Source organism: Osmerus eperlanus, chromosome 4 (assembly GCF_963692335.1).
Source record: "Osmerus eperlanus chromosome 4, fOsmEpe2.1, whole genome shotgun sequence".
In the NCBI taxonomy this organism is placed as follows: Eukaryota; Metazoa; Chordata; class Actinopteri; order Osmeriformes; family Osmeridae; genus Osmerus; species Osmerus eperlanus.
The window spans coordinates 15,902,909-15,930,178 of NC_085021.1; the positions used below are offsets into that span (position 1 = coordinate 15,902,909).

The 27,270-nt window shown below is 40.9% G+C and overlaps 2 protein-coding genes across 2 annotated transcripts in view; one reads left to right on the top strand and one right to left on the bottom strand.

Moving 5' to 3' along the window:
* sema3gb (sema domain, immunoglobulin domain (Ig), short basic domain, secreted, (semaphorin) 3Gb) lies at nt 1-24,971 on the top strand. Its single transcript, XM_062459523.1, is given in 20 exon segments — nt 1-222; nt 433-511; nt 11,043-11,176; nt 16,278-16,438; nt 16,524-16,586; nt 16,695-16,814; nt 16,901-16,994; nt 17,100-17,219; nt 17,320-17,465; nt 17,642-17,756; nt 17,915-17,984; nt 18,081-18,225; nt 18,371-18,593; nt 18,795-18,883; nt 20,812-20,856; nt 20,991-21,148; nt 21,250-21,317; nt 21,442-21,569; nt 21,687-21,961; nt 21,963-24,971. Coding segments are annotated over 18 exon segments (2,262 nt in total). The 5' UTR covers nt 1-222; nt 433-511; nt 11,043-11,073; the 3' UTR covers nt 22,102-24,971.
* wasb (WASP actin nucleation promoting factor b) overlaps nt 24,207-27,270 on the bottom strand; it is a 5,595-nt gene continuing 2,531 nt past the window's right edge. The window contains exons 8-12 of the mRNA XM_062459580.1: nt 27,043-27,085; nt 26,426-26,579; nt 25,622-26,046; nt 25,306-25,417; nt 24,207-25,218 (exon numbers count right to left, since the gene is read on the bottom strand). Of these exons, the coding sequence (XP_062315564.1) occupies nt 25,163-25,218; nt 25,306-25,417; nt 25,622-26,046; nt 26,426-26,579; nt 27,043-27,085 (790 nt within the window). The 3' untranslated portion in view covers nt 24,207-25,162. The remainder of the gene's footprint in view (nt 25,219-25,305; nt 25,418-25,621; nt 26,047-26,425; nt 26,580-27,042; nt 27,086-27,270) is intronic.

Consider the following 27,270-nt stretch of genomic DNA (forward strand, 5'->3'; position numbering starts at 1 on the left):
TAACATGACACGGTTGGCTTGGCTTTACGGAGAAGTAGCAGGAATGGGACAGTCTGCCCTCAGTGTAGACTAGTACCAGTGAGAGGGAAAGAAAAAGAAAACTATCGACGTAAACCAGCGCGCGTGCAACACCTGCCACAGAAGTTAATAGAAGCCCAGAATGTGTTAGTGTCAGGGTTTTTTATTTTCGAAGTATTTCAGGAGACAATGTCTTATGGAAACGTAAGTGAATTGTGAAGCATCACTACTTCTATTCTACTTTGCATAGTCTCGAGTTTGAGGATAATGTATTGTTGTGCGTGAAGCAAACTTTTTTACAACTTGGCTACTGAGAAAATAATAGACGCTACGTGCTGCAGTGCTACGTCTCTGAATGTAACTAGTTCAGGCGTTAAACGATTTATTTAAAACAACAACAATTCTACCTTTCAGAAAACACCATCGATCCAGCACCAAGGAATGTGACATCTACAATTGTGTCGACGCTCAGTGGACTAACCTGCATTTTAAAGTGAGTTCAATTCCTCTCATTGATGCATTTTAGTAGACTAGCTACTTCGCCAATGATTGTCCTCTTACCCGATGTCACTGCCTCCCAGCATCTCAACAAATGAGCACGTACCTCTCAGCACGAGCATGTTTGTTTGAAAAGTTATTTAATTATCTTTTAAAATTATGAATAATTACTCGTTCTTAGTTATTCCAATATACGGCTCATTTTGCGCACATAAAGAACTAAGGAAGAATTTCTTATTTTTGTTAAACAAACTTTTCTGAGGATCATGGATGAGCTTTCAAATGCACATAATATGTTCCCCGTAGTGGTGCCATGTATAATTCATACTGTACCGTCCTTGCTGAAGTGCTTATACATAATGGATTTTTAGTTAAAAGCACAACACTTTTATTGACCTATGGCCCATGTTCAGACAATGTCAGAACAAATTATCATCAGTTCTATTAGTTTCTATTAGAAACGACTTGCTTAATGGTGGTGTTTGTGAAAATAATGTTTTAGTGGCCTAGTCAAATTAAGGTGGGCCTAATTATTGCTATTGGTTATAACTTAATGATGCATCTCGGGAGCTGGGTATTTATACTATTGACTTGACTTAATCAAGAAAAACACATATGTATTAACACAATTAAAACTGCGAAGTACTGTGACACTAGGTGTCAAGGTCTTGACAACTATTTGGAAAAGAAACATGAAAATGCTTTTAACAGTTTTCTCAATCTTTCAGACACATTTGAGATATTAAATAATTTATAAAAGAACCTCTATCATTTCTGTTGGGAACAGTTGGGAATTTTAAATGGGTTTCAGAAAAAAAAGATTTTCCAATATACAATGAGTGGCATAATGGTTCAGAGTCAGGACAAATGCAGATTATGGCTCTCAAAGAGATCTTTATAAATGTTATGCACCTAGTCTACTTCCCTGTTCCTACCCATGCATGTGAGTTCCACTAGATGTGTCCTGGTACAGTGTAAGACCTACAGTACCTTTTATACTTAGCCACTGTGAAATCCTCTTGTTATAAATTCAACAAAATGATCTCAGTTGAGCAATCAGGCATTGACTTCCATTTTTACACAATGGCTTTCAGCTCCCATGTGAATGTCAGTGTGGACATTGATTATTTACCTGATTCTGACTCATGTACAGCGACTGACAGTGTTTGTTTTGAACATCAATTTGCGGACTATGTTTTTATCACCATGGGACTGGTTGAATAATTGTGTGAAAAGCCATTTCTAATGCATATTCCATCATTTTCTTCCCCCTCCCTTTAAGTACAGTTGATAACTAGTCTTGTCTTTAGTTCTCAGAAAGATGTAATTATAGATAGTATTTAAGATTTTGGTTAAGTCTGTAAATATAAGAGAGGGTAGATCTGATGTACAAATTAAACGTTGGTAACAGTAAATTTAGACAGATTATTGGAGCACAGTTGGATATCAAAGGAACCACTGGATTAAGAAAATACTCTAAAGAGCCTTAAAGAGGAATCGTTGCCAGAGCTATCTACTTTTTTAACAGTCTCTAGATGATCACTAGCCTTTACTTTGTTTGCAAATGAAACACTTCAGAGAATGGAAGGGTTATTATCTATAATCCCTTGTCAACCCCACCTCCCAGAGATTTTCTTAAACCTATGTTCACTTGTCTCTCTTCTTTGTTAAGTGTACAGTATGTGATGACAAGTATAGGATCCCTAGCCTACTTGTCATTGAAAGGCTACATCATTATTGGTAAATTGGCAGAAGTTTTGACACTCACCTCCTAAATATGTCCACACCGGAGTACAATGCACCAAAATCTTACATTTACAGCTACATGTACCTTATAGACAGTTCTGCAAAATGAACTAGTTAAAGTTTCTCATCCAATGTCTGTTAGGCCTAAAATGTAAGATTTTTTTTTTTAAAGGTCCATGTTGATGTTTGATACATAACAACAACTGGAACTAATCCTTTGTATGTCTATACCCAACCACAACGCTGGTGTCACTTTGATATTTGCTCAGATTGCGATCTGGCTACTGTTTATCATCACTACTCTGACACTCTCTCTGCCTTACATTTGTCATCAAGGATTTGGTGCATTCAAACGGTTGCCAGGTTCTAACTCACCACAAATACAACAGGCCTCTTGAGACGGTTGTCATGACAGCTTCAGTGAGGTTCCAGGGGTCAGATGGGGGGCAGGCAGGGCCCAGGAGGTCAAGAGGAGGGGGAAGGAAAGATGATAGTAATAATTGATAAAACCACGGAAATTTGCTGACTTTGAAATTGCACTACAGATTTTATTAATGTTAAATGTTATATACATTGTATGTGTTTAGTTTCAGTGTTTTATAAGGTTTTTGTTATACTTTCAAATAGTTGTCTCCAAGAAATTATTTATTTATGATAGGTAGCCTTAACACAGGGCAGGTAATTTGTATATTTCCTTTGAATACTTCAATGATAATACAAGATACAATGTGTTACACTAGGCCTACAGGTATTTGACCGAGACAGACACATATTTGCAGCATTACCTTGTTTCTCAAACCTCCCAATTACCACACCACATGAGTGACAAATGATTAGCAGCATTACGCTTGACAGTGGTCTTTGTACTCTTGAGAACTCTTGAGATAAATGTCTAAACAAGGACATGGTTCTCTTTTATTATGAATGTCAACCCACTGACATTGGAAAAATATTGCCTGGTTAATAACATACTAGTAATACCATATAAATACTTTATACTGCAAGCCACAAAGCACTTGTGCATGTCACCAAGATTTCAAAAGCAGAAGCACCTGACTTGACTTTAGAATTTTAACACCAACCCCCCCCACCCCCTCCATAACCCCCTTTCGCTCTCCTCCCTAAATCTGGTGCCGCTTCTACAGGGAAAGGCACAATACAGGGGCGTCAATGACAGCGGGCAAGGGGAGCTAATCCATGCAGCTGTCAGCCCGCGGGGTATTAAGCCTCCATACTGAAGATTCTTGGACCCCTGCCAGAGGTAAAGCCAGTCTTTTTCAGACAGACATGGAGGTGGCCTGTTACTGTATTCCACTGTATAATGAAAGAGGAACATTCTGAACAGCCCACTATGCTCCACATTCATCATATAGTGTGAAGATGTGGACAATAGAAGGTTGTGTCCAGAAGGAATGTCTTTTAAATTGTCTTGGTCTATGCCCTCTGTTTTACAGTTCTAAAACAGGCCACTTAGTCTCCAGATGATTTACACAGTTTGTACTGGTTATGGTTGTTGTAGTTTTATGTGTATTCAGCCATCGATAACATACTTTGATCAAAATCCAGAGATGTGACGTAGAATTACAACAAAGCTGCTTACCTTAAAATAATCAAAAGGATGTACTGCCATAAAATGTGTCATTCACTTTATAAGATAACACAGTCAGGTGATGGTATACTATAATTGCCATTGTCATTAAGTATGACATCATGTCAGTGACCACCAACGTGCTTCTTGTTACAGTCATGACTGTGTCTATCAAAGACAACACAGTTAGTAACCTGGGCATCGGTCAGATACAATCAAGTACATATTTGAAAAAGAGAAGAAATACATAATCAACTTAGACTTGTGTTCTGTCAGGACTAATACTGGAAAACAGCTGTTGGGAATAAATAGAAGGGGAAGGAAGGGTCTGGTAATTGCAAAGGAATCCTCTATTTATTGTGTAAATCATTTGGTCCGGCCCGCCATGGCACTGCAGGAACCATATTATGAGGTGCATTATATGTTGGCAGCAGCACTATTTTAATATGTGGAAGAGGACCGTGGAGGCGCGCAGCGTTGTGTACCTATGTACCAAAAAAATTCGCTCGCGCGCTCTCCGCGCTCGCATTAAGTGTGGAATTCCTTTCTAGCAAATCACACCCAGAATACGTTGTTGGTTTGGGCTAAGCCCCGAATGTTTAAAACGTATGGCTCCGCGCCTGATTAACACTCTGATCGATAAGCAGTCTCAAAAATGGTAGCAATATAAAAAATAATACGATCACTTTCCGTAATCATGATACCCCCCAAGAAATGTTCGATGCACCCCTAGTCAAAGCAGGCTGCATCCGTTCCAGCTAACATCACAAACCTCACCAAAGAGAAGCAGTTCCAGCCATCACATTAGGGGTGAGTTAATTAAATGTTTGACCAAATATAGCAGGCACATTTTTCAGTTGATAATTCTGTACGGCCCCCGAATTATTTTATAAATATCCAAATGGCCCTTGGCAGAAAAAAGGTTCCCCACCCCTGGTGTAAATGAAAAGAGCAAAAGCCCCCACGAAACAGGTGTTGGAATGTGATGGCAGGGTGAGAAAAGCTGTTGGTCGATCTTTCTCGCCTCTTCCCTCTCTGTAAAATAGCCCACTAATGCACCCTCACTCATTTTGTACCATTACAGCACACAGGAACTTCGCTTTAAGGGATTGAGCTCGGGAGCAGGATTACAAACAGAGACAGGATGGGGTTTGGAGGGCCTTGATGGATTGCATGAATGCAGACTGACGTCAAATTCCCACTTTGTGCTGTCACAAGGGAGAGCCCATCCTTGTCCCCGTTTATCTGTATTTAGTGGTTTGTTTAACAAGGACAGTGCACATTAGTGAACATTGATGTAAATGCATCAAAGAGGCTATTTATTCACTCATGTAGTCCTTAGACAGAATAAAAACTGAAATTATAAAGTTATTGAGATCATTTATCATCATGCAGAACAATAACAATTGACCCCCCTGTCACTTAAGGAAGAGAGGGGAACAAGTCAAGGTATTCTAATAACACCACACCTATCTTTGGGGGTTGTTTTATCTTTTGTGGTGCTGAAGGAAAATCAGATTGCCAGTTTATTGTGGTTAAAATGACATGACTGTTGTCATGTTGTTCTTCATCAATAACATTTTTCATGGGTTTTAGCATATATATTTGTTGATCTTTCTTCAAAATGAAAAGATTTCCAGTTCATATATGATAAATTAAATTGGTCATATTCACACTTTTATCACTTGTGTATCTCTAGATGTAACCCCCTTTTTTCTGGTAACACTGCTGTTGTGGAGTTACAGCGAGGAGGAATGATCACGGTCACGGATATGTGCAACTTCAAAGTACAGCAGACAAGATGGCAGAGGCTTAGCAGGCTTTGAAGAGCGGTGGCAAATCCAGTATTTAGGGGCGCAGAAGCTTTATGAACGATTCCAAAGTTCACCACTTAAACACTGGATTAAACATTGGACCCTTAAGACTAATGTAAAGGCAAGCATGTTACAACTGCTTGTGGGCAAGGACCCTCTGTAGACCCTCTCCTCAAACACAGTATCTGGCCCTCAATGTAGGTTTTAAAATGGAACCAGAGTTTTAGGTGTTTTGCACTGACGAAGTAGAGGAAGACATGGCATGACTTACCCTGAATTAGGAGAAATATTCAATAGATAAAGCTTAAATTAAAAAAATAAATAATAATAAAACAATGGACAGGTTATAACTGGTGCAAAGATGTGTGCGCAGATGGACTAAAGACATATACATCTGTGAATGAAGGATTGCCTGTTGCAGTGGGGGGCCTTTTGACTGGCCAAGCATTTGTCCCCTGAGCTGGAAGGAAGAGACATGCTGTACTCTCCACAGAATTAAATAGGTGTTGACACGTGCTGATATGAAAATAGAGAGGAGAAGGAAGCCATGGAGTCACAGATCAGTCACTCTGTAGGTATGTGGCACAGATAAATAGCTAGTTAGTACCGACTGGATTGTGTGAGTAAAAGTTTCATTTGTTTCACAGGGAAACAACCTGACTTTATGATCATATGATCCATATAGGCGATTGTGTTGCAAGCTCAGAAAAACCTGACCCAGCGTTGCCACAGAAGGGGCTAGGCTATTGTAAATAATTATTTCTTTTTCTGGAGACAAAGTGGAAACATGACCCCCATTGTCCCTGGCTTGAGCTTGCCTTCCCTCATGGGGCTGTGCTCCAAGCCTGTGGCAGCTTGCTTTCCAAGGGGCAGTGCTAATGAGCTCTCACGTTGACAGCCCTGTCCTCTGACCACCCTGTGTGGAGAGCTGGATGTGATGGCCTCTGGGCCACACATCAGGAACTAATCGCCTGCCAAACGCAAAAAATCCACCAACAGCCATTGATTAACGACTTATAAATTAGGTATCCTTGAAAGCACATTCAAAACGAAACATTTTGCTTGGCCGATGCTTACTGAAAGATGAGTGGTAAACCTTTTATTAGACCTTTCATTATACCAACAGCTTGTAAGTTGTTTCGGGAAACATCCATGGTCTAAGGTTGAGACTGAATGAAGGATTTCAGGTGTTGAAGGTATAGGATGTCAATACTGTACATAACAAGTTTGGATTCATATGGACAACTGCATATAAGAGTTTGATATATCCATCAGGGCAAGGCATCGAAAGTGATTTCACTGAACTAACATTAATATATTTCTGTATTTAGCATGTTTGGCTACAGCATATCTAAATAATTTAACATATGTGCTACTTATGCTGCTCTTAGCTGCAGTTTTCAGTGGCTTTTTTTAAAACTTAATCTTGTTGATGCACAAAAGACAGGTACTCAAAAATCTGCCATCACTTATTGTCTCTCCAGTACCTCCCAAGTGAGATATAATATCCATGAAGCTACTCTATATGGCAATATACTCAAGAGATGGTAGCCTCTTGTGGGTACCTTCTTCCATTTCCCTTGTGTCCATGTGTCCTAGAAAACCATATAGGCAATGTGTCACTTCAACCAGCTTTTAGACTGCACTCTAAAACTGCAAAAAGCTTGCAAACAGCCTTTTAACCCACTTACTGACACTTACTTTATTCTTACTTTCATGTAAAGACTACCACCAGGAAAATGTATTTAGGAAAAGCAATGTAAGCTCTGTCACCGTGTACAATATGTGAACCTCCCACAGACATGCTAAACGTGGAAGGATTTATACTGTATCAATGATGAAAGGGAAACTATCAACCTCTTCAATCACACAAAACCATGAAGTGTTGAGCAAATATTGCCTTGCTTGTTTGAGCTTACATTGAATAGGCATGTAGTCTTAGTGTCACCTCTGATGAACTTGGTTTGTTAAATATTTGTTTACTTGATTCTTTGTAAGTGACTCCACTTTGCCTAGTATCCAAGCTCTGCCTTCACTCATGGCTTTACATAGTTTGTTACAGGGAATACACAATGTGCATGTTAAGGCGGAGCGTTATTGCATTAGTAACAGCTGTTTTTATTCTGATAGGAGATCAGTGTTAAAGTGTTCTCTGCTACCATGGGCTTTCAGGCTCTGACATGTTCTCTCTAGGGTGCAGCGCAATGCTCTTTCCACACCATCATAATGACTCTGATTGTAGTGTGAGATGAGAAGTGGGTTGTCAGGAGTGAGTGTGTGCGGTGGCATGCTGAAATGTTTTCAGCAGCCATATCCACCCCTGGTTGGTAGACCTGCTACAGAAAGGATTAGATATGTCTGAACTGTTGTAATGCCACATAAATCACGTGTGTTAGCAAAGAACTAAGCACAAGAACAACTACATGCATATGGCTCTAATTAATTAACAAAGGTATAGGTATTGTGAATACTGAGCGAACATAGGTAGAGGTATAGTGAATAGTCAGTGAATATAGGTATAGTGGGTATAATCTTGGTTGCTGTACCACCATGTGTTGTCACAGCTCTGTCTTTACATTCCACTTGAAAGATCCTATGAGGTGCTCTTTTGTTGGTGTCCTATTGTGGGGTAGCACATTCCTCAACTCAACTAAGGTCCGTATTGGTAGGACCACCCCTGTCTGGAGTTCTGAAGTGAATTGTTTGTCATTTGGAACTGACCCTTGAAATACAGCTGTGAACCTCCCACATAATGCCTGTAAACCTGTATCCGTGGGTCAGTTGGCAGCTCATTAAACAACCATGTGTGACCACTAGAGAGACTCGGTGACATCATGTGCACAGCTTGTACTTAGTTGTCTACTAGGATGTTCCCTCTAGCTGGAACTGTCCATTAGCCAAATCATAGGTTAAACCTCTGTTTTTTCTTTATTTTTTACATGACGTATTCCTTCAGCCATGCAGTGGACTTTGTATGCCACTGCTAGCAGTTGTGCTTCTCATGGAAATGAAATTTCCATTTGAGGAGAATTAAGGATGCCTCAGCCCAAAATAGGGTCTGAAACTCCATTACTAAACTTTGTATCTTTTTTTTCCTTTTAGCTCACACTTGGCAGGGGAGTAGAAAGAGGAGGTTGGGTTAGCAATTTTTTTTCATGTATCTAGTGTGAGCAAATTCCAAATTAATGACTCAAACGTGAAAATATAGCCTCTTGTGTGATGTTTTTATCTCCAACATGTTTTGTGTCTCACTTGTCATGCTTCATTCCTCTTTCACATCTTTATCTTCTCATGTTTCAAGTCCACTCTCACAGGCTTGCTTTACTTTGCCTCTTTTCACTGCCCTTCTCTCCTGTTTTGTGCTTAGACACACAGAGGAAGCCTAGGCCCTTATGCCTGTAAAACATGCTCTTGGATCAAAGCATAAAACCTTGTTATTACAAGGTAATATGTACAGAGAATTTACACATTTTAAAACACTTAAATGGTACCTAAATGTTATGGAACCTCACTCTTTTGCTTGCTTTAAAACCACCAAAATAATCTTGACTTATAAATAGCAATGTTATCTCCAAACTTTTTGTCCTTGTTCGTTTTCTTTAACAGTTTCTAAGAATGTCACCAAGAATCTTAACATCCATGTTGGCTCTCATAATTAATCCTGCACAAAGCTATCTGAGGCTGGGATCTGCTAGCTCTACCGAGGCCCATCCCTCCATCTTGAATGTGCAGGTGGAGTTTCTTTTTTCAAATGAAGGCTCTCTCAGGGCTGATAACATGCTCTCGTCACCTGTAGGGTAGAAGCTAGGCTTCATGCTATGTGCAAACTCAACCCTAACCCACCCTGTCATGTAAACTCATGTACGAAAGATTCATGCATCTAACACCAGACAACTTTTTACAATATTTTTTATCATATTACGTAACACATTTCTACAGATGTTAATAAGAAACTATGCATAAAAGCACAGCGATAGCCCTGAAACTGCTTTGGGAGGAACACTTCATTATTGTTCAGCAGTACAAGTTATCACACATTTGAAATTTTAAATGGGGGAGATGAAGCTTTCAAGGGGTAAGTGTATATTATCATTGATCTATTGACTGACCTTTTACAACAGCCACTAACTCCTACTCCCCTCCCTCACACTGGGCCTTATTACTCTTGTTTAAACACCTATGTTGCTAACACTTAATACCATTTCTTTACATAGCAATTCCTATGTACCTACAATGTTTTACTATATGGATTGCTATGTAGTTACTTGGTAGTTAATGCAACTTTAATGTAAAGTGTGTCTCAAATGTTCCTCCCTTTTCTATTTTGTGTATCTAAAGCTATACAGGATTCTGTAAGTTATTATTTTTTGAGTTCACTAATAAGAGAAATTCCTTCAATTAAAGTGGACAAGGTTTCTCTTAGTTCTTCCACTGTGTATGTATTTGTAATGTCATGTTAGAAAGACACTTAACACAAGGTCTTGCACAAACAGAGAATACAATGAGGACCAACATTGAGTATTTATATTCCCCTTATGAAGATTACCCCTCATAGGATCTATTACTGGATTCCTTTCATTTAAACAGACCTGATTTACATTAGATTTAGTTACCCGCAGGCAGTGTGTGAGATACTTTAGACACTCCTTTTTTCAAGTTTAAGATGTAAAGCAAGACAATGTGACAGGGATTTGTATCAGCAGGCAGGATTTGGCAGTGGTTTATAAGAACTCAGTCTTGAAGTGCATATTTTGCTAATCTTCTCTGGAACGTGTCACTGGGATAAGTCTTAGTTGTCCCACTCACACAGTATATTTTCATCAGAGACTGTCAAAGTGACAGTGTTCATGGGTCAGAATACAGAAACCTTGCATTCTCAATCCAACTACTAAGCTTTAGTGCAAATACTCAATTACAAAACCTTTACATTACTCAAAATGTAAAGCTTGTTGTTCATTGGTTAGGGTAGAGGAGTTCTAACTTCCAAGTGCAGTGAATAGACACCGTTCTGTACAACAATGACTTAGATGGTGTTCAAAAATAGCATTTGGTGATACTGCTATTCAGTGGTGTTCTGTTGTCAGAGTTGCAGCTATTGACATGGTAATAATATACTGAAGTAAACATTCCCAACCTAATGAGGTCCTTTTACTCTTAACTCCAGTTTGGACAAAGAAAGCTGCAGTGCTCACTGACCTGCTAACAGATTATTATCAGGGTCAAGACTTCAGAGAGATTGAATGCAGTACTCTCCGTCAGCCAGTATTTCTTTTAACGCCTTGTTCTATTTTCATGTAAACATATAAAACTATGTTTTTTTCTATGAATCATGTTTATTGGGAAGTTGCATTTTAAACTTCTCCATTTTCATTTTGTAGGAATCCAAAGGTTTACTCTGCTGTTTTTGCTATGGAGACCACCCAAACCCTCCTCCTCTTTTTCTTGGGTTGTTGTGTCTTCAGTTGCCATGCCAACACTCGCTCTGCCCCGAGAGTCCATCTGTCTTACAAAGGTGAGCAATATTTTGTTTTCAATAATTGTTTCTTAGACAGGTAATGTCTTGGCTATTCTATATATAAAGAGTTACAATCAATTGAGTCACTTATTAAATCGTTCCGAAAATGCCACACATTTGCCACATATTGTATAGTAAACTGATAATCTTAAAAAAGCTGAATTGCTTTCCATTGCTGGGTTAAATCACCAAGAAAAACATTTTTTTTTTTTTTTATAAAACCACATGAAACAGTATTACAAACAAATGCTATTTGGTGTTTGCACACACATCCATGGTGTAACTATGCACTGTACACTGTATGCGAGTGTTTGTGTGCAGGAGTGTGCCTAATGTTTCGAAAATATTTGTCAGGTTGTGCCTGCATCTCTCTCTCTCTCTCTCTCTCTCTCTCTCTCTCTCTCTCTCTCTCTCTCTCTCTCTCTCTCTCTCTCTCTCTCTCTCTCTCTCTTTCTCTGTCTCTTTCCATCTCTCTCCAAGTCTCACTCTCTCTTTCTGTATCTCTCTTTCTCTCACACACACACACATCTAGACAAAGAGACATACATTCCCACCCTCTCCACAGGGGGCAACATCACAGCACTTGGCACATTGCCAGAGCCTAGTGTTCCTGTGGTGTCACCCTGGTCTCAGGAGGTCTGAGCTCTGCATGGAATACTAAAATGACAGAGAATGGAGGGATGGGTAATGAAGGGCTGAGGAAAACAGAGAAAGAGACAGACTGAGAGAATAGAATGGAAGGAAATGCCAAGAGGCAGACACAAATGATGTGTCTGGGTGTGTTGGGTTAGAAGAAAGAGAGGAGGGTGTAGACAGTGACGAAAAGAGACAGTGAAATAGAGAGACAGAGAGGTGACAGGGGGGGGGCTGTTCTGGGTTATTGTGTGCGTAGGTGACAGAGGAACAGATTCCTCTTCTGAGAAACAGGATAGGGCATTGGTGTTACCACGGTATAAATAGCTTGCTTTGGTTGCAGTGTTTACCTCAGCAAACGCACAGGGAAGCCCCTCAAAGAACGCATGGGCTGTGCTCCAACAACCTGCTCCAATATGCTAGACAGACACGTGTGTTATGTGGCGCGGGTCCTGTCATCTCGTCCCAGACAGCTGCCCAGATAGACACTGCCTGTTCATGTAGTTCATACTGATTCACTCATATTACTATTTGTAGCAGATACAGTGTCATCATCACCATTCATTACCTTTGTGAAACCCAATATTACAGGTGCGGATGACAGAATATTTGAATAAATGGCATCAAAAGGCTTCTAATGACTGATGCTAGGTGAAGTGTAATTTTACTCTGACTTCTGAAATGCGTAGTTTCTTTCCATATGACCTTCTCTGCTGTATCTAGTGTTTACCACTATAGCACTGTAAAACCACAATGATTTTGGCTTCTTCGTTTGTTTAAATTGTTCCCTCTTGGTCAAACATAGACCATGACTTTTTGTGCTACCAGGAATTGGTTTCCACTCCAAGAGCCATCAAGCCTTTAAACTGCCAAAACAAGGAGTCCCTTTATTCTTGAGCACTTCACAGCCATTGTGTTTTTTATATTCAGCATCCAGTAATATCACTTTATAACTTATATCTTGTAATTGTAACCATCCAAAACTTTGATGAGTTTTCCTGATGAGTAATCCTGTATGTGGGCCACATCATTTCATTATGACCAATGGAATGGTGATGACAGAAGGCCAATCGACAGTTGAGCAGGACTGAGAGCCAGGCACTACTTGATCACACTTCTTTCCCTTGTGAATGTTAGAAATATCCTGCTCAAATAAGTAAACTTGACCTGCCTGGCTAACTAAAAAGTCAGACTGTGAGAACCCTTGTGGCAGTGGTCATCTCTTTCTCATAGAGTTGGAGACCTGGCTACCTGCCAGTACTTGGCTACGATCCATTACGTAATTCAGCCCAAAGTAACTCTTGTGTTCAAGACAAAAGGAGCAGTGGGAGAATGTCTGTTATACACTGCTGGGTGTTGCAGATTTGGTCAAGTTCATTACAGGGCCTAGACAGGATATGCAAATGAAAATAGCTCAATTTATTTTTAATTTATCTATTTTCATTCACTTTGAGGTGTCCTGATCGCCAAGAAGTGCCGAATGCTTGACACTGAAGACACTTCTGCCACGTTTGCGCTGGTTCATTCTGCCTTGACTTGTGGCGACATCTTTACTGATAAACATTGACACTTGCTATTACTAAAACTGGCAGAACTTCTACTAAGTCTGGTAGTTGATAGTTTCATCTTAGAACAGAAACAGTTTCAAGAGACAATCCAAAAGAATTCTGAAAAGAACTAATGTACATTTATCAACTTTGAGAACCAAGAGTGCTGGATTTCATAAGCAGTCTAGATTAGAAAGACTCATTATTACAAAATATTCCCTTGTGTCATTTAAGGATGATCCCAAAGTCCACAGAGGAATAAAACAAGCTGTTCAAACTGGCCACTTGGGAACATAGACAGCTTTACTTGGCCTACAGGTCAACCCAGACAGCATCCTGTTTAGACCATGAAGAAGGATCTGCCTGGTCGACCCATCCTTTAGCTTACAGATGTAACTTCTATCCTCCGTCATTTTCACCACTGTCTTGACTTCTTTGACCAATCACATTGATCTCATATACGTATATATATTCTTCTTCGTTTTCTGTCCATACTAAGTAGAGAAACGGTAGGGTTTATATTCCAGCTTCTGAGTTGAGTGGAAAATGTGACTGTTTGTGCCTTACTAATAAATCCTATTACAAGTCTATCTGGCAGTTCTTTTGGCCCTGGCACGCACTGACTCACACACAGCCATATATCCATAAGAGCCACAGCCAACTGGCAAACAAAACCAGATTCCACTGTTAATATACTACCCAAATCCTCTCTTTTGACTCTGGTTCTATAACATGAAGGCAGGAAGAAGACAGAGAGCTTTGTTTTTACCTTCATACTTCTGCATTGATTCAGTATATTGCCTGACATATAATTCCACCCAGTAATAATAACAGTACTTCAGTAAACAACTTCTAACAGTACTGCTGCAAGCTTTTGTCCTCTGTGCTTTCTTTAACCGTGTGTATAGTTCTGGCTCTTTACTGAAAGCAAAGTACTATTTATGAATAAAAACAATGACAGGTTTCCAATGGGAGAATCATGCAAAGCTGACTATTTGTTCTTTGCTTGCAAGATTTTTCTAGATATTTATGTGAGCCCCTCTCCAGCTAGGAAGTAGCGTTGTGGCATCCTGTGATAATAGTTAATGCAGAGAGGCATTGAGGTCGCCCCATAGTGACAGAGGGGGACGAGAGGGGGAGGAGAGGGGGACGAGAGGGGGACGAGAGGGGGACGAGAGGGGGACGAGAGGGGGACGAGAGGGGGACGAGAGGTTGAGGACACAGCGCTTGAGCAGGAATCAACACAACTGCCTTTTGTCTTTGAAGCTGTTCACAACACATACTTCACACCTTATTGTTTGTCTATAGCCGGAAGAAGCTAATTTGATGACGAACAGAGAGCAACAGGTCAAAGCTGCTTACATCTTACCAATCTTTCTATTACGCAAAATAAGACCAACGACCAGTGACCAACACCACACTGAATTGAATTTATGCTGTCAGCAATCTATATATAATTAGAGAATGTATTTGAGACTCAGATGTAGGCTTCAATGTACCTCAGGGATATTTCTAGGCTATTTCTGTCTGTGGCTGGCCATTCCCACACACACAAACAGTCATAGTGGCACATATGACCTGACATGTCACCAGGCAGGTGTGCCCCTTTTCAAAGTGCCCTCCCCTCTATCCAACCTCTGCCCAAAGATAGTGGATTTTCATGATAAAGCCACTTGGAATGGGATGAGAGGAGTCCTGAGAATAGAACCATTCCCCCGCCATCTTTCCTACACACAGCAAGCGTGTGGAATCCCAGGCGCTCCACAGAACGGTGACGTCCAGAATTCTATGGATTATTTGTGGATCACCCACACAGCTGCTGGAGAGACAGACAGACGACCACACTTCCACACCTAGTTAGAGCCACAGATAACAGCAGCAAACACATTCTGCCCCTTGCTCCGACACACATGCAAACACCTGCATTCGCATGCACCCCACATACAGTTCACATGTGTACGTTAACACACACACACACAGAATGGTATGCCTTGACTGTAACCTATGGTTGCACTTCTGCACATGTATGAGATGACTGATTGAGATATAAGCTGACACAGATATATGAATGTTCACTTCAAAGACTGCATACTACTATATATATAATAAATCCCATAAATGTTTATATGAAATAAGCACCTTCCCATATTAAACATTGTCAAAACCCCCCAGAACGCTGCCCAGAGTATGAATGTGACCTTCTCACCACCATGGCTAAAGCTATTTTTATTTATTTCAAGTTTCGGATTGATCCCAGACAGGTTAGCATTTGGGAGGGAGATGGGTGCAATGATATATCCTGAGATCAAAGTAGTGCTGGTATGAGGTTAATGTAAGTAATTTATAGTTTTGGTCTGTGTGACTGCTACTCCAGTCCCTCCGCATCACCAAACCAGCACCCGCCCAATACACTGAGAGGGCAGGGCTGTCCTCATGTCCTCATAACCCTGGATTTATGGCTAAAGTCAGCCTGCTTCCCCCCTCCCCTTACCTCTTACAGGTCACATGAATGTGAAGCTTGAAATTATCTGGCCCTTAGTGAAGTACTATGGCTGATCATTCAGATGGGTACAATAAGAAACATTGGAATATTAGTGTTCGTCCCTGTTGTGTTTGTGCCTTCGGAAGACCAGCAGACACCAGAGACACAGTCAAAGATCTTTGATTATACCTTTCACAGAAACATCCGCTTTCGGTTCTAAAATCATGGATTCTTCAGAATCTTTTATCTTCCCACCTGCTCTGGGCTTGGTTCAGCTACTCAGATAGCGCTTTGACGCCCCCCCCTGTATGAAAAGCCACATTACAACATTGACTAAACAGCTCGTACCTCTACCCACAGGTGTAGTTTCAACCCTGAATTTCACGTTGCGTTTGACTGCCTGTCTGTCTGTCTGCCTGTCTGTCCCTCGGTCCAGAGCTGATGGAGACACGGACGGCACGTCCCTTCTCCTTCTCCTTCAACACCAGCGACTACAGGATCCTGCACATGGACCAGGACCAAGGCCGTCTCTACCTGGGCAGCCGGGAGTACCTGGTGGCTCTGGACATGCAGAACATCAACAAGGAGCCTCTTATAGTATGAGATCACACACCCTATCATAGCACTCAGCACACATGAAAGCTTCTGGATGTAACATGATGATTTTTGGTATTTCTCTTAGATCCACTGGCCAGCCACCACCCAGAGGAAAGGAGAATGCAAAATGACTGGAAAGGGTGGGCAGGTGAGTACCCTTCACCTGTCCTACAGTGCCCTGGGAGTTCATGTTTATTGATTAAGGTTTTCTCATTTTTCCACACAATTCAAGAACAGCGCTGTATTGTTTTATTAGGGAGAGTGTGCAAACTTTGTGCGTCTTATCGAACCCTGGAACCGCACTCACTTGTATACCTGCGGCACTGGAGCCTACAAACCCATCTGCACCTTCATTAACAGAGGATGGAGAGCTGAGGTACATGGCCAAACACAGACACACACACACGCTCACTCAACATGTCTGCCCACTCAACATCTGTCTCCCATGTCCTCTCTGTATAGGAGTACCTCTTCAGACTGGTGCCAGGATATGTGGACTCAGGAAAAGGCAAATGCTCATATGACCCTCGCCAGGCCAATGCTGCTGCTCTTATCAGTGAGACCTCCTCTTAACAGTGGCTTATCCGTATGTCCAATAGTATGTGCCATTTTCACTGTGCTCGACACCGTCAATCATGTTGTCATTCTCTTACTTGTTCAGATGGGAACCTGTATGCAGGGGTCCATGTTGATTTCATGGGCACAGACCCTGCCATCTTCAGAACCCTGGGAGATCGACCAGCTGTCAGGACTGAGCAATATGATTCCAGATGGCTGAATGGTGAGTTTACTAATCACAGTTTCACACATACATACAGACACACACACACACAACATGTAATGAAATATTTCATTAAATGATTCTCTATTCTGACCTGCAGAACCAGTTTTTGTGAAGATCCAGCAGATCCCAGACAGTTCAGAGAAGAACGATGACAAGCTCTACTTCTTCTTCAGGGAGAAGAGCCTGGATGCAGCTGGTGGCAGCATCCCCAGTGTGCTGTCCAGGGTGGGCCGGGTCTGCCTGGTAAGAGACTCTCCATGTGCTGTTAGATCTGTTAGTGCTGTTCGTTCACTAACTCCTTCAGCGAGTTGTGGAGATTCCCCTTGTGCCTTGGCCTTGAATCGATACAATACTACAGTCAAGGGACTACTGATTATCTTGGTCTCCATGTTGTCCCTGTGTATGTCCCTTCTGCTTAGAATGATGATGGGGGTCAAAGGTCATTGGTGAATAAGTGGACCACCTTCCTGAAGGCTCGGTTGGTGTGCTCAGTGATTGGTAGTGATGGTGTGGAGACGTATTTCGACGAGCTGAGTGAGACATCTTTACAGCACTTCTCTGTGGGCCTAGTTCTCTAATGACCTGCTTGCTGCCTTTGCTTGAAAAACAGAATAGAAAAACTAGGGAACAGTAGAAAATAGTAGAGTAGGATGTACTTCTGAGCGTGCTTTTTGTTTGCTCTCTGTTTCCAGGGGACGTATTCATTCAGCCAACTCAGGACAAGCGCAATCCTGTTGTGTATGCTATCTTTTCCACCGCGGGGTAATGATCATTTTGTCTTTTTAAAATGAGCTACAGTTTCCTCTTGCATTGTGCCAGACCTCACCATGATTTATTTGACTGTTTGTTCCATTTTAGGTCAGTGTTCAAGGGCTCTGCTGTTTGTGTCTACTCTATGTCTGACATCCGCAACGTGTTCAATGGCCCCTTCTCCCACAAGCATGGCCACAACTACCAGTGGACCCCTTACACTGGCAAGATCCCTTACCCTCGACCTGGAACGGTTTGTACATTTAAATGCTTTGGACTTAACATTTTATACTCATTCATTATACTTTTAGATGTTCACTATAATAGCTTAACTTTGATCATGAAAGGCTTCCTTTAAAAAAGTGTGACCTGTATTTCCTATCTGTTCTCCTGCACAGTGTCCAGGGGGAACATTTACTCCTGGTCTTCGCTCCACCAAAGAGCTCTCTGACGACGCAGTGAACTTTGTGCGGGCCCACCCCCTCATGTACCACTCTGTCTACCCCATTCACAAGCGCCCCCTGGTGGTCCGCACAGGGGTGGACTACCGCTTTACATCCATAGTGGTCGACCTGGTGGACGCTGTGGATGGGAGATATGAGGTGCTGTTCCTTGGAACAGGTTTGTTACTAAATAGGTGACATAATCGCCCCTTCAGATATCCATATGCCATGTTCCCTGTACTCACATAGTCTATGTCGAATGAGAGGATATCTCTTTTAGTGTAACATTACCTCATACGTTTTTGTATGAGGTTATGTTTACTTTACGTCAACCTGCACACATTTAATAAACTAGCCTTCACTTTCTCCCTAATTTCAGATCGCGGAACTGTCCAAAAAGTGATAGTACTTCCTAAAGACACCAGCACCACAGAAGAGCTGACTTTAGAGGAAGTGGAGGTGTTCCGGGTAATTGGGTGTGCTCAAGCCTTCGGCGAGAGCACAACCTTTGTTCTCTCACATATATATTATTATTATTATTATTTTTATTTCTTTTTGCCCCCCTAAAACTCAGTCAATATTTGGCCTACATAGACAACGTAGGTGTCAAAAGTTTCGTCTTGGTAGCGATTGAGTTGCTTCTATTGGAATTTACGTTCCGTTGCATGGTTTAGGTTGAAGTTAAGTTTTTGTGGCGAAAAGTGAAGCTAACGGTGGCTAATTTGCTAGCCACAGTCACTGACGTTACTAACGTCACTACGTCACTAACGTCACGAAAACACGCGTGACTACCTTTGGCAGAACATTCGTTTCGCATCTGTTAACTTGGGGGATAGCTAGGCTAACTATAGCTTTACTGCAAGGCAGCTGCAGAAACGCCACAAGCAAAGAGGCCAGGGTGATAACTATTTACTCATTTTACTTTGTGATATGTAATGTACAGTAATGTATGATATTATTAAGGAAGTACATCTACTTTCGGAAACAGTAGTCTACTATTTCACTGAAGTATTAGCATCATGACATTAGCCTGTGTTGCCCGGGCAACACATTTACATTTAGTCATTTAGCAGACGCTCTTATCCAGAGCGACTTACAGTAAGTACAGGGACATTCCCCCGAGGCAAGTAGGGTGAAGTGCCTTGCCCAAGGACACAACGTCAGTTGGCATGACCGGGAATCGAACTGGCAACCTTCGGATTACTAGCCCGATTCCCTCACCGCTCAGCCACCTGACTCCCCTAACACATACTACAGTGGTCTATGATGTAGCGTTATCTGTTTTCAATCGTTAAAATAAACATTCTTCACGTATACATTTTCGTTGTAGGATTTATTCTGACATTAGTAAACGATTTGTTGGTGAAATTACCATTACCTGTGGTTTCAAACCAGTGTAGCTCACTGCAACGCTGTAGCTTACGCGAGACACACGACAAAAACATCTAACTTACACAGCTGTTTAGGAAGTCAAACGGCGACAGAACATGTTCGGCACTCCCCTTACTTAAATCAAAAGTCTATCTAACTACTAACCTGAACTTCATTGCCACAGCCTAAACGTTGTCAATCTGTTCATGAAAATAATTAATTTCAGCTTAAACCGTACAACGGAACGTTAAATCCAATTCAACCAACGCAATCGCTACAGTACCAAGACGAACACAGCAGTAGTCTAGTACTGTACCGTAGTAGTACAATTTACCGGGGCAGCTTCTACACACAGGGCTGTATCGCATTTTGCGTTGTTACTGACAATGATCGCTACCAGTGAGCTTTTTATAAATGAGCGATTTTCCACTAAATAAATGTCAAGCTTATTTACGTTTTGGGGGCATATTTTCAGTTAGCAGATGGTACTGTTTGAATCGCGATTCCATCTTCTACTGCCGGGTAACGTCGTAGAATAATCTTCAAAGGGGGTTCTTTATTAATGAATGAATGCAATGAGTAGGCTAAATGCCTGAAAATATCATGAGAAGGGAAAAACTTAAAATGACGTTTAAGTCATAGAGATTAGGTCAATTTTGACACCGGTCTGCCAAATTTATTCGTTTTGATTCAACGATGAGGCTGCCTCTTGCAGGGGAAATGAGAAGACATCTATTTCATTCTACACTTCACTCGTATTTTCAGTTGTAAATGAGCAGCAAAAAAAATATGCTTTTAAATCTATGTAATCTTTATAAATAATAAGTATGCATTTTTATATAACATATACAGAAATATCAGTTGTAAAAATGTCATTCAAAAACGGACCCCTGTGCAACCGACGCAAGCAAGCACACCCTACAATTTCCCCAGAAATTGTACCCTCTCTAGTTTGAATAACTATTGTATGTCATGGTCACATGCGTTTATCAGAAATAATACTCTCCTGTTAACTCCTGTTCTAGCAGGTCCCAGCTGCTATCAAAACTATGAAGATATCATCCAAAAGGGTAAGATTCTAATTCACCTTCATTACAAACTCTGACCCCTTTCTCATATATCCCTTTCTCATATGTCACGCTACTTAAACAATGAGTATAATCTATGGTTATAACAGACCATTTTGTTTCTCTTTGACTCCCAGCAACAGCTGTATGTGTCATCAGAGAAGGGTCTTACCCAGGTGTCCCTGCACAGATGTGAGGTCTATGGGAAAGCCTGTTCTGACTGTTGTCTGGCCAGGGACCCCTACTGTGCCTGGGATGGGGAGACCTGTGCCCCCTTTACTCCCTCCACCAAGAGGTAAGACCTCTCCTTTTATAAATAACATTGTGGTGAATGGTAAGTGGCTTACGGCTAGTAAAACCAAATGCAGTCTAAACAGTTTAAATAATGTTGGGCAGGCGGAGCAGAAGACAAGACATCAAACATGGAGATCCCTTGAGACAGTGTCGAGGGTTCAATGCAAAAGGTAGGTGGGGTCTCATACGATATAGAGTTAACCGAAAGGCCTATGCATTTAAAACTGAATTGATCCTTTAATCCAGCAGGTAATTTCCTTATGATAAACAGTAGCATGTGTTCCTCTTTCACAGTAGAGAAGCGTCTGAGTGAAACAGTGCAGTTTGGGGTGGAAGGGAGCAGCACGTTCCTCGAGTGCCAACCCAGATCTCCACAAGCTACAGTCAAATGGCTCTACCAGAAAGATGGCAGAAGGAAATTGGTAAGATGCGGTCTGTCTGAAAGTCATCCTGCCTGACTGGCTGTTAATAAATCGTTTTAATCTTGATTGTCCTTAATTCACGCAATATTAAGAACTAAGAACTGTTGTCTTGTCCAGCTGAACCGAGATCGTGAAGTGCTGAAAACAGGCCACGGGATTCTGCTGAAGTCTCTAAGTCACGCGGACAGTGGGCTGTACCACTGCCTGGCCACAGAAAACAACTTTAAACACACCGTGGCCCGAGTGGCGCTCCGCATCCTGGACAGGGAGATAGTAGAGGCCCTCACTTCCCCTGATGCTCCCCCTTTCGAGGAATCACCAAATCCTCACCAGCATCGGCACCATCCCCCTCCTCCCCCACCCCCCCCCTCACATACTCCCCCCACAGTTCTCGTCCCAGCCAGAGATCCGCCTCATCAACCAGTACTGCCAGTCTTATTGGCTGCAGCTCAATCCCAAACTTCCCACCAAGCGCACCAGCCGCAGGCACGCTGAGGGTCATTCTGAGCACGAGACTCCCGGTGGGGCCTAGACCACCTTCTCAGAGCTCGTCACTTGTCTGTCACTACTGTTATTTCCCTCAGTCTGAATTAGATTCGTCTCTTCCTAACTTTCCTTACCTCACCTGGGTACCAGCAAAAATTTAACGTTTCTGAAGCAGATCCATTTCTAGTTTTTGGAGGTGCACACATTGATTGGGTAAAGCTTTTGAGCCAATGGAGGAAAGAGTTTGGCCGGAGGTGTTCAGCTAAAGAGACAAAAGTCTATAGAATCAGGGCTGGCTCTTCCTATTTTCTTCTTAATTCTCAGTACATAAAATAATTACATCAACTATTTCTACATCAACTAGCTCTTTCTTGTAAGTCGCTTTGTATAAAAGCGTCTGCTAAATGACTAAATGTAAATGTAAAATATTTCTCAATATTGTTCCTCAACCACATGATTAGTTGTATATGAAAAGGCTGTAGAGTGACTGTGTTTCACCCTATGGTCAAACAGTTTGTTCAAATGCATCCTTGCAGTGCAGGTAAAATGTTTTACATTTATTATATTAGTGTGGCTACTGTTGAGTTGGGCCTTGTATAAAAAGAGATAGTACACCCAAACTCTAGTACACTTTCTCTAACAGACAAGCTACTGTCTATTGGACCACTGCCTGTTTTTTGTAATAATAACATTGTCACTCTGTGTAGGATGTTCTAAGTTTACATGATCAAGTCCTACATGGTAGTTACAGGGTGTGGAGATACTGTATCACAACCAATAATGTGCCAGTTGCAAGCACACACTTTTTATTGAAACGATCACAAAGCTTACCTAAAAAAAAAACATGAACAATGTGCAGTGTATCGTTGTGAAGCAGTTCTACAAGCGTGTTTTTACAAAATACATTTTAAAGATTATAATGAAACTATTGGGTTTTTGCTTAATTCACATAATTTCAATAGCATGCCACAGAAAATATTGATATTTTAAGAAACTCCTAATTAATTTGACCAAATATGTTTGTAGGAGCCGACCAAAAGAGTCTTTGCTTCTTTTTATTTGTTGAGTTGCCACAGAAAGTGCTGATGTCAATCTTCACAGCACTTCACCAGTATTTTCACCACAGACACATTTTCGGACCAAAGTCTGTACCATTCTTCAGCCAAGATAATATTGATTTTAAAGTGAAGTAAAATGTTAATACAGAATGCTTGGTTTGAATCACTTTGAAACAATAACCCATTTGCTTTTACTATTGCTGCAAGGAGAAAAAAACTGGAAGATTTTACTATAATCATTTTCTCTGTTGTTGATTTTAATTGCAATGCATGTTTCTATTTCTGTGGGATCTAAAGAACAGCCCAGACACTGAGAATTTGAGTATTTTACCCACAAGACTATAGTATAGACTATTGTTTGACATGTGGACTGAATGGTAAAATGTTTTGCCCTTCAGTGTAGGTCTACTTCCTTATGTTACTGTACACTATAACACCTGATAAGCTAAATGTTTTGATCAAATGAGTTGCCTAGAACCATTCGAGTTGGAAGAACTGGAAAAACTACACCTCATCCAGTTCTTCAACTCAAATGGCCCTAGGCAACTCATTTGATCAAAACATTTATTGAAGATTAAAGTTGAGATTAAATATACCAGGTTTCACAGTGTATGTCCTAGCTTTTTGCGTCTTACAAGCGCAATCATATCAACCTAGACTTCCATAATGATTATCAATATACTCACAGACACTCATAAGCGGTCATGTTTGTCTAACTAACAATATTCCCACTTTGTGTCCTGTACTCCTGTCAGTCACAATGTACAAAATGTATTAACGATGAACTTTTTCCTGAACCCAGTGCTCTCTCTCACCCACTCCATGAAACATATTTATTTTGAGTCTGTACATATTCCTGTAAGTTATGCACTTTGGTGGTGGGAGTGTGAGGGCCGGGCTATGATAGGGGAGACAACGTTATTGTGTGTGTTGATTAACAGGACCAGTATTCATACAGTAAAAAAGGGCAACTTAATATTACTCTTCTAAACATTAGGAAGTGATACTGTGGTGTGATATGGAAGCAAGCTGACAGAATACAATGAACCTAAACAAACCTGAAATAATTTACTTCCTGCATTTTCACACAGGATATTCCGATTTGGCTATATGGTATTAAAGATACATATAGTTTCTTGCATAGCTGTAGGGTTCGACGAATCTACCTCTGGGCTGCTTCTGTGGAACATCATGTATACCTGTATATATCTATACAAAATAACTCCAGAAAGCAATCAATGGCTTGGTACCATTTTCCCTGGTTTGTGAAATGATCTAAGACCGAGATGAGTGCTTAAAATTAAGAGAAGGGTTAGACCACCTCCATTTTGGTCTTTCAGATGCCGCCTTTTTATCTGTATATTGTAGAGTATACATCACTAGCCACCCAGTGAGTGGCTTATATTTAAACAAAGATGGTGGACTCCAGACGAATGGCATCATGGATTTAAGCACAATTCACAACCATTTTTGCAGGGAATACTGTGTATTGAGCTTTTGTTTGTCTCACTCTTTGGGATTCTGTGTTTGTTGTTGAGATACTATATTGAACTACATTGGTGTTTATTTACTGATCATGTGTAGACTAGATGTGTTTGTGATAGCTTAAATTGTCAGGATTGTTGTAATAAATATTATTTTATTATTATTTACCTATTTAAATGTTTTGTTATGTATTACCTTTTTTGTCATTTCTAAGATATTATTCTTATGATGATCCTTACTTTGGTAGTCTTGATGCCCCAGACATAGAACATGGTGAGGCATAAAAACAGTATGGCAGTCGCAAAATGGACAGTCACTAGGACAACTTTGACCATGAAAATGTAATTTTGATGACACTTCTGATCCAGTATAATTTTTTTTTTTAAATAATCATGTGCAGATATATTTCTTGGTTTTCTGGAAATTAACAAATGGCTAGTTATTTTGTACCAGACAGACATCTTCCCACCTGACTTTCCAGCAGGGGGAGGTCTTACTTATACAGCAATTATTCCATTGGTTTCTGAAATGTCTGTCCAAGTACATTCATGTTGGAAATTTAAATCAGTCATCCCACTCATCATCATCATCGTCATCACCACCATCGTCCTCTTCATCATCTAAAGCAAGATATAATAATAAAATGTATTGCGCAGGAATACAGGAAATCAGACTGGCAGACAGGTATATTGTGCTAGTCACTGTACCTGACGAGTGGATGACTTTGCTTCTCTTCTGCATGACCATCATCAGCGCTCCAACTATTCCCTCACTTGACTCTTCTTGTGGGGCAGAGTTTGGTTCAGCACTATCTGTGACCTAGGACACACACAGAAGGTAGATTCAGAATAACTCAGTTTAAGAATAGTAAAATGCTTTATAATTAGCACTTTCTTTCTATTGGCATTCATGACAAATTACTACACTATAAATATCAATTTTCTTTACTATACTAAATAAATTAAACATATCACAATATATATCAAAATATTTCAACCTGGACAATGATGTGTTCCATCTTACATTTTTAAGCTTGGTTCCCAAGCGTATTTGGTCTAGCAAATCCCCTCGACCACCTGCACCTCCACCTCCACTTGGGGTTTTGGGGGGTGGAGCAATGTTTCTACTTCCAATATCTGTGGCTGGCTTTGATAATGGAGCAGGGGGAGGAGGAGGTGGTGGTCCACCCCCTGAGGGAGCACAGGGTGGGGGAGGAGGGGGGGCACCTCCGGAGCGACCGTGGCTTGGGGGAGGAGGAGGACAGGCAGAGATAGGAGGTGGTGGGGGTGGTCCACTTCTGCCCCCTGTTGGTGGGGGTGGGAGAGAGCGGGAAGGGGGACCACTTGGGGGGCCTCCTGAGACTGGCAGGAGCCCAGAGCGCCGTGGTGACTCTGAAGGAACAGGGGGGAGACGTCCATGTCGACTTTGAGACTGGCTTGGCGTGTTCTCTGCAATAAAACAGAATTGAGTACAAAAGAGTAATATGCTCTCTGGTAAATAGCACTAGTCTTTTTACAGACAATAACATTTTTATTGAACTGACTATTTACTACGCAACTTTCTAAATGTGTGTTGTGCAATTTCAAGATATAGTAGGCGTCCCTGCAAACTGTGGGTGTGTCTAAATGAAGCTGGTTTACTGTACCTAGCCAAGCACTTAAAGTACATTTTCAATGTAAATAGTTAAAATTACGTTAACTATAAGCAATATTAGACCTAATCTCTAAAAAATCGATCGACTTCTTAGAGTATACCATCCACAATGAACATGGACTGTAACATAGACTGTAAAATAAACAGTAACATGGACTGTAACATGAACTGAACCTTGTTTCCTCATTTCATCCTTGACAGCCTGTAACCCCCCAGACTGTTCGATAAAGTCATAGATGAGTCTGGAGGTATCTGCATCTGTCAGTTGGTCATCACTAATCCCAGCAGAGGAGAAGAGTGTCTTCAGATCTGGGTCTAGATTAGCAGTCTAGAATCAGAGAATTGTAATGTGATGTTACAGTATTATCTATACTGTATATCTATTTATATGGATAAAACCAACCCTGTGGTTTGTCTGAAGTTCTCGTCTCTACAGTCAAAGAGAAGGGGATGTGTATCGTAAAATACACTTGTGATACAAGGGTGAAAAACAAGTAATTGTTTAATAGTGTTTCACGATATCATTCATGGGTTTGCTAATGTAATCCAATTAAATTAATGGTTACCACCAGAGCTTTAAATATATACAATAGTATGTTGACACTATGATATGATATAATGGGTTGTTTTAGACTGTAGGGTGTGTCGTACCCAATCATCTGTTTACATACTGATATTAAAGGGCCTCTGAGGTGCTGCTGAACAATTTTCCATCATCTCAAGAGCATAAAGATATGTATGGGTATTGTCAAGATGTACAGTAACTGCTTTTACAGACAGTGTCATCTTACATCAAATCCTGAGTTTGGATCCCATCCAACATGGGTTACATGTCTGCAAAGAGGAAACAGATCAGTAAAAAATGAAGAAAGCAGAATGAATAAATTTCTTATTTAAATTGCTTATTTAGCTGGCCATCGTAAGATTTTGTGTGGGTTGAGTGGTATGTTGTATAATTAAGATGCATATTATTTGTTTATGTATAAAATACAAAACACCGTGGAAACCAACTGCATTCC